Source organism: Sinohyriopsis cumingii, chromosome 12, assembly GCF_028554795.1.
Source record: "Sinohyriopsis cumingii isolate HCF-2022 chromosome 12, ASM2855479v2, whole genome shotgun sequence".
Taxonomy (NCBI): Eukaryota; Metazoa; Mollusca; class Bivalvia; order Unionida; family Unionidae; genus Sinohyriopsis; species Sinohyriopsis cumingii.
Window position 1 is genome coordinate 29,409,945 of NC_142972.1, and position 15,092 is coordinate 29,425,036.

General features: G+C 36.1%; 1 protein-coding gene across 2 annotated transcripts in view; it reads left to right on the plus strand.

The window, feature by feature from the left end:
• Positions 1–10,402: 10,402 nt before the first annotated feature.
• The window catches only part of LOC149786166 (spermatogenesis-associated serine-rich protein 1-like), a 48,787-nt gene continuing 44,097 nt past the window's right edge, over positions 10,403–15,092 (plus strand). Inside the window, exon 1 of one of the 2 annotated variants that reach the window (XM_089976519.1) lies at positions 10,403–10,608. In XM_089976519.1, coding sequence (XP_089832645.1) covers positions 10,566–10,608 — 43 coding nt within the window. In that variant the 5' untranslated portion in view covers positions 10,403–10,565. The remainder of the gene's footprint in view (positions 10,609–15,092) is intronic. The other variant, XM_089976518.1, reaches the window with a different exon arrangement.

Consider the following 15,092-nt stretch of genomic DNA (forward strand, 5'->3'; position numbering starts at 1 on the left):
TCTCTTTTATGTTGTGTGTTTAGTAAATTTTAAGTTGAGTTCACTCGGTTGTAGTTTATACAGCATACAACAACAGAACTACACTCTACATATTTTCTTTCAGCCATGTGTTTTTCTGGACGAGACAATAACTGAAGTTGCTAATAGCTTTTGACACTACAGTGGTTAAAAAAAAGTTGAAATGTTAACAAAGGCTGCACGACTGTCCATGAATTCATAATTAAACATGCCCACAGATATATAATTATCCCAACTCTTCAATATGTTAATTAGGACCAATTATCAAACTCTTCAGTATGTTAATTAGGACCAATTATCAAACTCTTCAATATGGTAATTAGGACAAATATATAATTGTCAAACTCCTCAATATTCTAATTAGGACAAATATATAATTATCAAATTCTTCAATATGCTAATTAGGGCAGAGGAACACATGACTGAAATGAAAGTATATGGATGTGTGTACAGTCAGATGGCAGTATTTGTTTAAAAGAGGCTGTGAAAAGCATTTCAGACTTTAATTGCTCACACATATTACTTATACTTAAGACAGTACGGCATAAAATATGTTTCTTAATTATTAATTTCCTCTGCCATTTCTGAAAACATTACATTCCAGACAGATCAAAACTCATCTACATTTAAAAAAATAGCCTTACATAAACTATGTATGTTTGGTACAAACTTGTGTAAATCTGCAAAAATTGTCTTGCTGGTTTGAAAAATGTTAAAAATGTTAATTTTTTATCACCCCACTATATCAGTAAATTAAGGTGTTCATTGTGGAGTTATTTTATATTATGTTTGAATAAAGAAAACGTAAAAACTTCTATATATTCAACATTTGACAGATTTACAAGTAAACCATCTGTGTCTGTTGTTGTTCACCATTACATGAATTAATTTTTGGGTTCTATTTTTACCGAAAACCCAAACAGTTGCAATCAACATTCAGTTTGCACATGGCACACTTGCTACTCTATTGTCAAAAACCATAATGTAACCGATTAGAGGTTGTTTACAGTTGATCTGGATACTTGCTGAGGATGTATGTAAGGATGTTACCTGAACCAGTAAGTTAATATGTGACAAAATAAGATAATTCTTTAAACATGTACCAAATAGACTTAAAATAAATTGTTTATCTTTTATTACAAACACATGATGACCATTAAATTGAAAGAATTAAGCAAGGAAACACCAGTATTTTCTTGGCACTCACAAGATGGCCATTTATTACTGACATCAAAGCCAGTTTTGTGTAATATTTACAGACCAGAAGTGTTTGTCCATGTTACGTTGTTGTGAATAAACAGCTGTAATGTTAATAAACATAACTGAAATTCTACACCAATTTATCCTGTTCACATGCCTGAAAGTAGCCTTAATATTGACATTTGGTCTTTTGGCAGTACATAGTTTTTATTTCTAACCAACCTGTCTGAAAATCACATAACATTGATGGAACAAAAATGGCAGTCATAAAACTTTATTGCTGTTTAGTGATTCTTGTGTATTGTTATTTTAAGAGGATAGCTCTCACGTGCACCTAATTAAACTGCTTTGTTTAAAATCAGATTTTAAAAGAATTTACATTGAATAATGTCAAGAGTCTTTATAGCAACAGCAGCATCATTTCAACAACATGGACTCAAGTTTCCTTTGACATCAAGTACTTAGTTCATAAGTCACCTAAGCAAGTTGACATGCCACAGAGCATACTTAAAAGCCAAGAAGTGCATAAAGAATCAAAATTATATATTACTCACTGCCCCAGACTTAACACTCATTACCCCTGGAAGAACTGTGCTCTTTACAGATGCAACGTTTTCATTCAATTCAACTGAGTATTGACTTATGGCTCCATCAAGATTTCTTGACTTGTATCCCCTAGTCTGAATATAATACATGAAGTGCAAAATCTTCTTGACCTGTTTCTCCATTATCAATGGCCTGCATCTTCTTGTATTTATATTATATTCCATGTTCTAGATTTGGCTTTTGTCAGCTTCATTTACAGGTAACTTTTATCTTCCTGTCTTCCAAAGTAGTCTGAAACAAATGCCCTTTTGTTATCATCTGGCATATCCACCAATAGACGTGATACCGGCATTCATTCCACTCACACCAAAGACTACAAAAAAAAGTTCAGTCTTAGTAACCTCACTCTTAGGTAGATTGTCTTGGTATTACATTTGACCACTTTACTTTATTAAATAACTGTTCATAGAATTTAAGCAAGATAAATATAAAAGTTAAAATAAATAAGCTTTGTGTGAAGATTTTATTCTGATTTAATATTTCATATTAGACTTGGGCTGGAATTTAATCATATTCCTATGGTTTCCACTTTAAACCTTCTGAAATATTCGGTGTCAATAGCAATAATACAATGAACTGACAACATATATGTCTCGAGAAACACACAATCAGCTTTGAAATATATGACCCAAGATGGGTGCAGTAATGGGCAAGAAAAATGGAGATATATGATGTGATCTTGCATCTGAATGGTGGAGCTTATCAATACATTATTGACTAGTAATTACCAGGTATTTAGTAAACTTAGATTATATCAAGATTTCTCTTGGTTATATAATAATCAAGATCTGTGCATATTAATGAAATTCAACACAGTTGCAAATAGGTCTCAGCAGCTAGCATGCTAGTAATCATTTTGTTTTCCCTTGAAAAGATACCTTTCTTATAATGGAAAACAGGAGGTAATCCATTGATGTTGAATGTACATGTGACATGTTTGAGTTGCAAAGAATTGTTCCCCGTGCAAACTATGGAAATCATATTTGTAAGATAAAAATTTAAAATACAGGATGCATATATTTAAATTTAACTATCTATTTTCATAAATTCACAGAATAATGCACCACGATTAATAATGCTTATTTTTAGCATAAGGAAAACAGGGGTCACACTACCAGGCAAACTGGGTGACTAAGTTATGTAAACTTTGCCTTCTGTTAGGAAAGTGAGAATGACTTCGCCCTGTAATTTTATAGAGGAACATTGAATGACTGTCCTTTTTGAGATGCTCCCTCACCTTGATCAGGTTAGTTCCATTTTTGTGTTTTAGCTCAGGGTGAAATGTAGGCTTCAAGCCATCAAATAGTTGGTGTTTATATCAACTGTGCCGACAAACAAACTCTTGCACATTTACAGGCATGTGTTTTGATAGCTGATTGACCATTAACCCTTTCCTGAGTAAATTAGCAACTATTACTGCCTGATTTCCTCAAGTTATCCTTGAATGATAAAAACATACAAGCTTGTGTTTCAAAACTTAAATTTATGAAAGTAGCAATTTGTGTTGTAAGAATAGAATCAGTAACATGAATATTTTAACTGCCATGTGTACATTATTTTCTCCATCGAATACATTCCCCAATCACATTACGTTAGAAATATTAGCCTACTACCTCGCAAATCCAGCCCTATAAAAGATGAAAATTGCCTTATCCTGTCTATCTTTCGATAGACATGTGGAAACAACTCTTGCCCATTACCTCCCCTTGATGCCACCAGGTGTCACCAGTGTCTGGCTTCGCTGTCGTGCAGTGAGCATGCAGTGCTTTAACCTCCGACAATCCATCATCTCTGAACTTGCCTAGAGGCCCGCCGTCAAGCATTTTGGATTTATTCAGTGGATTTATTTATATCCTGCAGATGGTATATACAGTCAAAATTTGACTGATTTTGTTCCTTATTGGGACTTTGTATGTATGACCCCATCCCAACATGCTATCGTTGATCTACACAAGGTCATTCTCTGTTGAGCGTGAATTGGACTTTTTTTTTCACGCCGTTCATTGCAGAACAGCTTCAACATCATATAGTTTAATGTCGCCTGAAATGTTAGGTCATATTTTTCATTTTCAAGCTGTTTTGATTGCTCGTGGTAAACTAATATTAAATCCATAGGACCTGAATAAATAAAAAAAGATAAGAATGTGTTCCATGCCACGTCGAAGCTAATTTGGAACATAGTGACGATATCCTCCATGTTAGACTTGTCCTCATTGGCAATCTCACCAAACTATCTGACGATAGCCATGTGTGGGGGTCGATGACAAGAATCGCTCATGTCCTTAACCAAGCAGTTCACCCCCTTGTGGCTAATGCTTCAGCGGCTTCTGTGTGTCTGTGGTTGGCTCCACTTAAACCGCACCATACGCTTGCTTTACAGACAACCCTTTTGGGGTTTCCGCTGATATTTGGAGGACGAATTAAAGATACTAGGAGGCAGGCAGCTCAGAAGCTACCACTCCAATTTACTGCTTACCCCCCCCCCCCCGCACGGGCGTTTGGACCCTTCAACCCCCGTCCATGCGAAAGGATGCTGAGCGGCCCAGAGACTGGTCTCTCTCAGTATGATGTACCCCAGTACCGGTCCAAAGCCAGTACCAGAATGCAACAATCTACTAGGAGGTATTCATAGACAGACCTTTCTCCGCCTTTAAGCCTCACAAACACAAACATTTATATACTTCCTCCACCGCCTTTAAACAGCCTACCAGTGGTCGGCCGTCTCCTTCGACTTCGAGATCACTGCATCTCCTTCTTCCCTCGGGAAGGGTGGGTGGTCCAGGTCATTTCGGATGGGGCCTCTGTTTTCGTTTTGTCAACTTCTCCCCTCTTTTCCTCACCATCTTCATGGAAGTTTTGGCAGATCAGGAGAGGGATTCCTTATTTCAACAGTAGATTAGGTCGCTTCTCTCCAGGAAGGTGGTGAAGATTGTGCGAAAACCGCGATCACCGGGGTTTTATTCAAGGCTATTCCTGATTCGAAAACGAATGGCAAACTGAGGCCAGTAATCGATTTGAGTCACCTCAGTCGATTTATCCTTCTTCCAAAGTTCAAGATGGAGACGGTGAGGTCAAGCCGTCTCTCCATCCAACGGGGAGAGTATGCCGTCAGTCTTGACCTGACCGACAAATACTTTCGCATCCCCATTTACGCTGTTCACGCAAATATCTTCGTTTTGCTTACCGAGACACAATCATTCAATTTACAGTTCTTCCTCTTGGCCTCAGCCCCATGGCTTCCACTCAGATGATGGATTTCATCGTCTCTCTGTTCCAAACGACGTCCGCAGCAGGAACGATCTTCTTTCTCTTCTGGCTTATCTGGGTTGTCTAGTGAACTAGGAAGAGTCAGATCTTCATCCATTACAGAATTTTGTCCATCTGGGTATGCAGTTTTTCACCAGCGGAAATCTTACACGGCTGCCTCGGGTCCGCGTAAGCAAAATAATATCACTGGTCGATTCTGTTTCCGACAAACCTTGAATTTTAGCGAGGGAGTTCTTGCGTCTCCTCGGTTCATTCAGCGTGGCGGCGGACCTGATCCCGCTTGGACGCTTTTTTATGCGCCCCTTACAGATGTCATTACTGGTTAAGTGGCGTCCCTACTCATATCCCCTAGATCAACCCATCTGGATCACATGAGAGATTCGATCCTCCTTGCTTCCTTGGTGCACCCTAGGTTGACTCTCCAAGGGAATCCCTCATGGAGAAGTTCAAAGTGGAAATAACAGTTTGCACCGATGTCCAGTGCGCACGGTTGGAGCGCTCACCAGTTGCCGGACTTCACTACCGTAGTCGGCACGTGGGAACCAGAGGAGCGACCTCTACATATCAACATCCTAGAAATGAAGGATGTTATCAGGCCTTTCACTTCAGGGAAGTTCAACTCTAAGGCTAAACAATTCTCATCAATTCCTCTCAACTCGGCGGTCTCTGCCTGGATCTGCGTTCTCTGGGGACGACCGGTGATCTCTCTTTTTGCCACAAGTTCTCATGTTCCAGACCCAGAAGCCTGGGCCATGGATGCTCTGTCAATCAGTTAGGAGGGATTTTTGGCCTTTGCCCACCCTCCCACAGTCATAATACCAAAAAAAGACAGCAGTTACTGTGTCAGGCTTGCAAGATGATTCTGATCGCCCTCTTAGGAGGGACGAATCCTGGGTCGCCAATCTACTCGATCTAGTGATAGATCTATACAGGAAGATCCCTGTCAATCAGAATCTCCTCATGAAACCACGGTCGAGGATGTTCAATCCCTGCCAGGACCGTCTTCTTCTACACGCTTGGCTCTTATCATATCAGCCTTGGGAGTCGAACAATTCAAGCCTTCGATTGTGGAGAGAATATTGAGAGCAAGAAGGCTCTCCACTCTGAAGGATTATGGGGTGGGGGTGGCGTGTGTTTAGGAACTGGTTCTAGACTCATCACATCGTCCCTTTGTATGCCTCATCCCTCATTTGTCTGACTTTTTTATCTGGCTCTTTGAGGAAAAACAGTTGGCTCCTATCACCATCAAAGGCTATCGATCCATGATCCCGAACACATTTCGTCATCACGGCAGAAATTACATTGGACATGATAAAAATCCACACATTATTTCCAAAATGGAGTTTGTCCTGGGTTCTAACTTGGCTCAACTCAAGCAGGTTTGAATATATGGCTTATGGTTCACCAAAGTTCCTAACATACAAGACATGTTTCTTGATAGTTTTAGCCTACGCCTGCAGGTCAGTGAGCTACGCGCCCTTTCAGCTGACCCTAACTATCTTCAGTTCAGATCAGATGGTTCGGTAGAATTTTAGAAGTCCTAATATTGAAATCCTTGAATGAAATGAAGTTCGAGTCCCGACGAAGAATCCAAGATGGAAGGCGATGACGTATACTGTATCCTATCTAGTGTGGTTGCCTACAGTTCCTTGTAGAAACACAAGAAATAACACTCCGTTGTTGGAAACACAAATAAAAACTAAAATTTCATTGTTCAAGAATCCTGTATGATCACACATATACTTCCAGAAAGAAAAAAAATAATCCTTCTGAATCCAAAGAATTCGAATAAACATTAAAATAACTCCAAACTGACACAACAAAAGAACACCTTGGCATCAAGTGTTTTAAGCCCAGAATGAGATTATTTCTCTAAAACAATGGTTATACAGTAATTTTGAAGCGCAGAATGGGTGCCCGTGATCATGTTTATATGACGTACTCAAAACATGGCCCTGACGAAAACCAATCATTTCACTCTAAGAATAAAATAAAAACAGTCGTTTACATAAAAAATATTTACAAACCTAGTGTCACGTATTCAATACAGCCTCGATCTCATCCTTATTATTCCCATAATAAAATAAATAAAAAAAGAACTTGTTCACGCAACTGTTACTACTTTTGAATTAAGGTCAGGAACTAGGTCAGCTTTATGTGTTTACAAATAAATCAGTCAAGGTCGAACTATTTTCTGGAAAAAATCCAAATCACGTAAACAAGATTATTTTATATTAGTATGTACAATAAAAATAAATTTTTAAAGCTGACAAACAAACAAAACAATTAAAATAAATATGAATTAAATTAGATATATGTAACAATTTATCTATGTTGACCATGCAAATTTAAAACTCTTTACCATTGCCTTTTTTCTTTGACCCTATAAACTCTTTTGAATATAAACCTTTTTTGAGGCCATAGAGTACCCCACATATCTATTCTATGGCCTGTTTGACATAAAATTTCACAGTCCAACCTAGACTATCGCGTATTGAAGTCAACTCAAACACTGTTACTAATTCACTGCCCGATTGAGATCAGCCACTTATAAGACTATTATACTCGGGTTTTGCCATATGATTTCCCACAAATGTAGCTTTAAATATATACTAAATTTTCCATAGGATATTTCACAAGTTGGGGATGTGTGTGTGTGTGTGTGTATATATATATATATATATATATATATATATATATATATATATATATATATATATATATATACATACATATACATACATATACATACATACATACATACATCCCCCAACTTGTGAAATATCCTAAGGATTTTCCCACAAGAGAAGAACTCCAGACGATCCTTTTCTTGGCCACTAGCTTGCCTGGAAAAGATCTATACTCGTTGCCATAGAAACGATTGTCTTTATGTTGTTACGTTGTATAGGTATATCTTTCTTTCTTTGTTTTTATATGTCTATGTTTTGTTTTTCCTTATAAAATCCCTATGTCCCTATAAAACCATTTCACCTACCGACATACCTCTACAGTAGCGCGTATTGGGGTCAATACGAACACCGTTTCTAATTCACTGCCAGATTAAGGTCAGCCACTTGCAACACTGTTGCCATTTTCCCCTTAGTGGCTAGTGCGTTGATGACACCCATGTTCAATTCCCCTTGTCCCTATCTTGCTCCACATGTTAAATTCCCACTGAGGCTCTAAATTTCTTAAGCCTATTAAATTTCCTTGAGGTTATACTCAATATTCACTTCTTTTTTTGCATGAAAGTCCCAGTGTCCATAGATCTTTCCCAGTAACTATTGACAGACTAGTTGCTTCCCGCAAACCATGAAAGTGTCCTAGCAGTTTTTCATTGATCGTAGCAACACATCATGATGTACAGTCATAATCTATTGGATTCAGCTTGCACAAATGTGTCTGTTTAGCCACTTTCATGGGCCTGCCATTCAGGTTCACTATCGTAACTTCGTTAGTCACCAAAGCCTCACCGACTTATTCCTCTTTCTCTCCTATCATTTGGTTAAAATAAGCGACACAGCCTATAAGCTAACTTTAAAAATAGGATCTTATCAGATTTGTAAAGGATATCATCTTGCAGCTTGGAGAAGTTAACGTTGTGGAAATACAGAAAGTTTCCTCACCTAGTCTGTAGGGTGTTGTGATTCTTCCCATTTTTATCTACTCCGACCTATGATATAAGACAAATTAGTTTGCAGCATAAACAGGCAAAATCTTTCATGTACACACCGATGATCATGCACTTATTTGCCTTCAGTTGCGAGATCACAATGTCTCGTTAAAACGTTCAAATCTACTGACTTCATGAAATCTAACCCTAGCAAGATATCGTCGCTGATTGATACGAAATATATAGATTAATGCCTTGTTGTGTGACCTTAACATATGCCTTCATCTCAGTGTCTACCTGCGTATTCAGAAGCGTATACATTCTGCCCCTAGTGTATGACCTACCCTCCTTGCATTCTCCATTGAAATTACTGTCGCATCTGCACCATTATATGCAGCATCCCACATTTTATTACCATTTATTTTCACAGGTACCAAACCTTCTATTTTTCTCTATTAACTGAATTATTTTAATCTGCTTGTCAGTTTCAGAATCATAATCCAGCTGTTGTTGTTTCTGTGAGCCCACTAAGTTACCATCACTGAATGTGTCTTCCTCCATTGCTTTCCGTAGACCTGTCCAGTGTTATCACTCAAGTTCTCTGATTTCCTTCTGGGTTATTACTGTGGGTTCGATCTCTGTTCCCATTCACTGCAAACATGGGTCCTTCGTCCAGTACTGTTTTTAGGTGGCCTTTCATTTTCAAAGTCATTCAATCTGATGCCATTCCCACTGTAAAATCGACTTTCATTTTGCAGTTTCTTATCCGAACTTGGGCCGTTTCTGATGACTGGTGTCAAAACATTTATTCTGTGTTTTTTTTTTCTTTTTTTTTTTTCTTTTTTCTTATCATTTCCTTACTTGATTATTAACATCCTGTTTGTCTGCTTGGTCATCGTCATCATGTTTGTATTTCATTCAATTTTCAATGTTATGTTTTCTATTTGACTTTGATATATTCAAAAGTTTTCGTTTCATTTTTTTATTTACTTTAGACTTTACATACCTGCAATTTATGGATCTACCACATTATTACGACTCAAGTAAAACTTAGTAACAGAAACGAACGAAAACTAAAATGTTTTGTAAAATTCAAGCTGAATTCAAGCTTGAAATTGACTATAAACCCTTTTTGGGATAGTGTGCATAAGGGGTGTTGAATGGTTTCTTAATCTAATAAACTGAACTGGAATGCTTTTAAATATATATTTTTTTCTTTCTCTTTCACTACTTGCATGAACTCCGGGATAGTCATTGTATTCTGCCTTAAAATGTTATATGCAACCAAATGATCTCTGAATACCTCCAGATGGTTATTCTTACTCTGGTTGTAAATGTTGACCAGTGTGACCTTATATAACAGTTATTGTTTCGTTATATGCCACATATTTGTGGCCTGAGATTTACATTTATTTAAAGTTTGTTCCGTTGTTTTATGTTTCTAATTTCGTTATGTTCTGCTCTGTTCTGAGAGTAAGCTTTTCATATACTATAACAAGCTATATGTTTTCTATACATGTAAAGTGTTGTGTTACGACTTATTCTTTGTTTATTATAGCAGCCATTCACAACTGTTAGGGCAACGCATGTGCGTAACGTTTACTTTCCGGGATAAAATCTTGATTGTATAAATAATATCTTACACCGGTTAAGGTACTTGATAGTCTGGTTTCGATATGATTTATCAATTATTCTGAGTTTGCACAAAGAATTGTGACACAGAGTTTGAGATTCGGTCGCCAAGCAAAACACTGGTCTGTGTAATTCAGCAATGTAGTTCTTCACTTAAAATAATTATTATTTTCTGATGCCAATCCTCAGATATCAATAGAGGAGTTGACTGATATCTGACCGAACCAAAATGCTTCACGTCACGACCGAAATAGGAAGGCCTGGAAAAAGAGGTAAAGTTCACGTTTGCTGCATAGTGGCTCGTATCGTTGATTACAATTGACATGTACTATATAATAACTAATTATTATATAGTACATGTATGACAGGTCAGATGTAAGTAACGATACGAGTCCCTGTGGTTTGCAGTACACTTTGGTCGTTAAACAACACCTTACCCTACGATGAAAAGAGCAGAAACAATGCATCATAATTAATTATAACTTTGAGTACAGTAAAACCAGTCTTGACCACTGCTATGAAACCACCTGCCTTGAGTGACCATGTTCTTTGTACTGTACATAGATGTATTGACTATACCATAGGAGTCTGACATTTATCAATACGATGAAATATGATAGATAAGGTAACTCCGTGTTGTCAGAGATTTCATCGTACTTTATTGATGAAACGTCATACTCCTGTGACTATACTGAATAGTGTTGTGACCTGCCACCAGAGACCACCCGTCTTGAAAGACCATACCGTTTGGTAGAAGAGATGGTCCTTCAGAACAGTTTCAGCTGTAGTACTTACATTGCATTAATGGTGATTACATGTAGGTAAAACTACTGAATCGATGGTTATGTCTATTTTTTTTTGGGGGGGTGCTTAACTGTGTATCTCATGTGGAAACATTATTCACACAGCTGCCACTTAAAACATATGCAAAGGTTATTTAAATGGATGCCATGTATATTATTTACATAAAGCTACATGCATATACGTATAGCAAATGTGTGAATAATCCACATGGTATACTTATTGTCCTTGACCTGTCATGGTTCATATCCTTAATGTGAATTTTTAACTCTTGCATCATAATATTGTGAGAAACTAAAAATCACAATGGAAAGTGTTCAGCTCTATCTACATAATTTATTTACATAGATTTTTTCTGTTGCAAACTCTCTAAATTCCATGTGAGCTACCATTTTTCAGAGCATGTCAAAGTTTGCCTATTTCCAGAAGTTTTTCATGGTTTGTATCCAGAAAAATAGGTCACATGATGCAAAATTGGAATGCAATGTTTTAGTCGAGGTGTAGAAATTGATTTATGGCCATGTCTCAGTGTTATTATTATTTAAAATCTGTAATATAATTAAGGGCCTCGAGTGTCTGAGTGGTCTAAAGCGCTCACCGTTACGGATCACTGCCATCTCACCTCTGTCTGTGTGGGTTTGAGTCTCGGATTCAGCCTATTTGAGTATGTGAGAAAGCTTGTTAGTAGCTTCTCGTGGGTTGGTGGTTCTTTCTGGGGTTTTCCCCGAGTTCTTCCTCCACCATTAATACTGGCTGCCATGTATAGCCCATCATGTGCTGAAAAATGGCGTTAAACCCAACAACAACAACAACTGTAATATAATTAATTGCTTTTCAACTCATAATAACTGAAATAAAGCACATATAATGACAAAAATATCGAAAGTTTTAAAGATATGAGGCATTTGATTATTCACAATATTTCAATAAAATTATAGAATTTGAAGATATGTCAAAGATATTATTTTCCCTACACATTTATTAAAATAATTTGATGAAGAATTTCATACTGTATAGTTTTAAATTGGATTGACTTTTCTAACACAATATAAGAGGTATGTTCTACAGCTACAAACTTGAGGCAAATATGGAATTAATTAAATTATAGATTTTCATTGTATTTTCTCTTGTTTTTGTTGTAGCACATATTTAAATTTCATTTCGATCAATAATTCGTAATTGAGACTTGTTGTCACAGTTGAAAAATGCTTATGACCAAATTGATGATGTCAGGATATGAAAATAAGGCTAAGCATGTTAGGTTGCAGGAAACATGGCACATGAATCAGGGCTTAGAACAAAGGATGACTGACAACATGTGATTGATATTTGTGTTTAAGAATTTAAATTGTAAGAAAATCTCATTTCAGTCCTATCCATAATACCTTGATAATGACTTGCAAAATATGACTGATTTGTACTGAATTTCAACATTTACCATCATCAGCCATATACTTCTAGTGACTGTCAGTTACCATACGGTAGTAACTTTATAAAAAATATTATCTTGAATATTAATATTTTACTGTGCTCATTAAAAATGTATTGCATCATGGTGAAAATATCTATGTAAATCTCAAACATATCTCCTTTTTCTATGTCTGCAGTGAGAAATGGCATGAAATAGGATCTGATATCAGATCATTCAGAATGTTTTGGGCTAGTCCCAAATGCATTCTTCAGTCACTAGTCCCTAATGCTTCAGTCACTAGTCCCTAATGCTTCAGCCACTAGTCCCTAATGCATTCTTCAGTCACTAGGGGGATAGTCTTTGCTGTAATAGTCACAAGGCAACCATGTGAATAGTCTTGTAAAAGCTAGTACATATTTTCTATACAGATAGACAATTACTGAAAATGGCCATTAAAAGAAAGAATATATTGTTTTGCTAATATATAAATATTCACCAACAATGTACATTCACATTCATTTTTGGAAATAGTCTTTTAAAACATATAGTTGTAAAGTTGAGGTTACTCACCCATAGCATCAGTGGCCATTATGGTTTGACTACAGTGGTGTGAAGACATTTGTGTCCCACACGTTTATAGAGGCCATTTCAAGATAGCTTTGAAATATTTTGGACTAATTTGTCAATTCTGAGTGAAGTTTTAGAAACTATAAAAATGAATTGTTGGTTCTTGTAGCAATTTATTATATATTTTTACAAATCAGCAATCACTATATTGTAATCCAGGTACTATTGTGTGTGTACTTAAAAATATGTAAGCTTTTTGTATTAGACAAATTTTAAATGCTTCTATGTGTGTGTGTGTGTATATATATATATATATATATATATATATATATATATATATATATATATATATATGCCAAGTCTATTCACAAAGCTTCTGTTTACCTTTTCTAAAATGACTGTCTGCATGACTGGTATGTACATGATCTGCAGAATGCTATTCACACAGTTGCCATGTATATAGTTTACATAAAACTATTTGCTCCTCAGTGTAGCAATTTGCACGAAAACCAAGCCTCATTCACACGGCAGTTGCATGCTTAGTACAATATGATGGATGTTTTCACATTTAAGAATGAATTCTATAAGAACATCATTAGTTTAAAAGTATATTCATTGTTGCTATTAAATAACTATAATCCTATTCGTGAAAGGCGTTGTAGGTAAATTTGTGTTATACTTTTACTACTTCACTCCCAGCAGCAATTTAAATTTATGAAAATTTAATACTAGTCATATCTGTAACATATTGCAAAGATTACCCACAATGGCACAAAAAAATGACTGCTTTGCTTACAAATTTCAATGCTTACTGTCACCTTCATCTGCTATAAATTGTACTTCTAACTGAAATAGTTACTGCATGATCATGGCTTTAAAAAGTATTCCTTATCTTTTATATGAAGTTTTTACAGTCCTCATTTAAAGCATTTTGTTGTTATCATTATTGTTTTGGGTTCAACACCATTTCTCAGCATAAGATAGACCATACATGGCAGCCAGTATAACAGGTGGAGGAAAAACCTGGGAAAACCCCCAGTATGAACCACTGACCCATAGGAAGCTTCTTTCAAGCTTCTTCACATACCCTCATTGACCAAAATATTTTGTAACATGATAAATGTAGATGTAATTGTCGAATGTATCATCTTTTTCTAAGTCCACAATGACAAATGGTTTACAGTCGGATTTGAAGTGAGTTAATTCTGAATATTCTGAACTTGTCACAATTCACAATTTGCAGGTCTACATGTCTAATATAATGTTACAGCATAAACATGTTTTCAAAGTTTGAGTTCCAGACACAGCCTTGATTCTGGCCTTATAATTTTAGAGAAACAAATTATATATATATATATATATATATATATATATATATATATATATATATATATATATATATAAAGAAAAGATTGTTTATAACTTACAATGTTCTGGAAATGAACTTTTGACCCTCATTCTGGTTTTCAAATTGTCTTAGGTTTTATGTTAAGGTTGATTATATTAGAATTACTCATTTCTATCTTCTGCATTGACACATTGCAAACTATTGGTAACATCAGCATATTTAAAACGAATTCGTTCTACACCATGCTCATACTGATGAATAAATTAGTCTAATTGATGTGCTCATGATGCTCAATAAGTCAGTCTAATCATTTATTAGTGTGCTCATGATGCTCAATAAATCATTCTAATCATTTATCAGTGTGATCATGATGCTCAATAAATCATTCTAATCATTTATCAGTGTGCTCATGATGCTCAATAAGTGGGTCTAATCATTTATCAGTGTGCTCATGATGCTCAATAAGTGGGTCTAATCATTTATCAGTGTGCTCATGATGCTCAGTAAGTCAGTCTAATCAATGTATATAATGTTGTATGAGTCATAGTACTTTATGCTTGCAGTTTGTCAACTCTTAGCATTGCATGAGTGCTTTATGCGAATTCATAATGTTGCTTAATGTTTGGTGA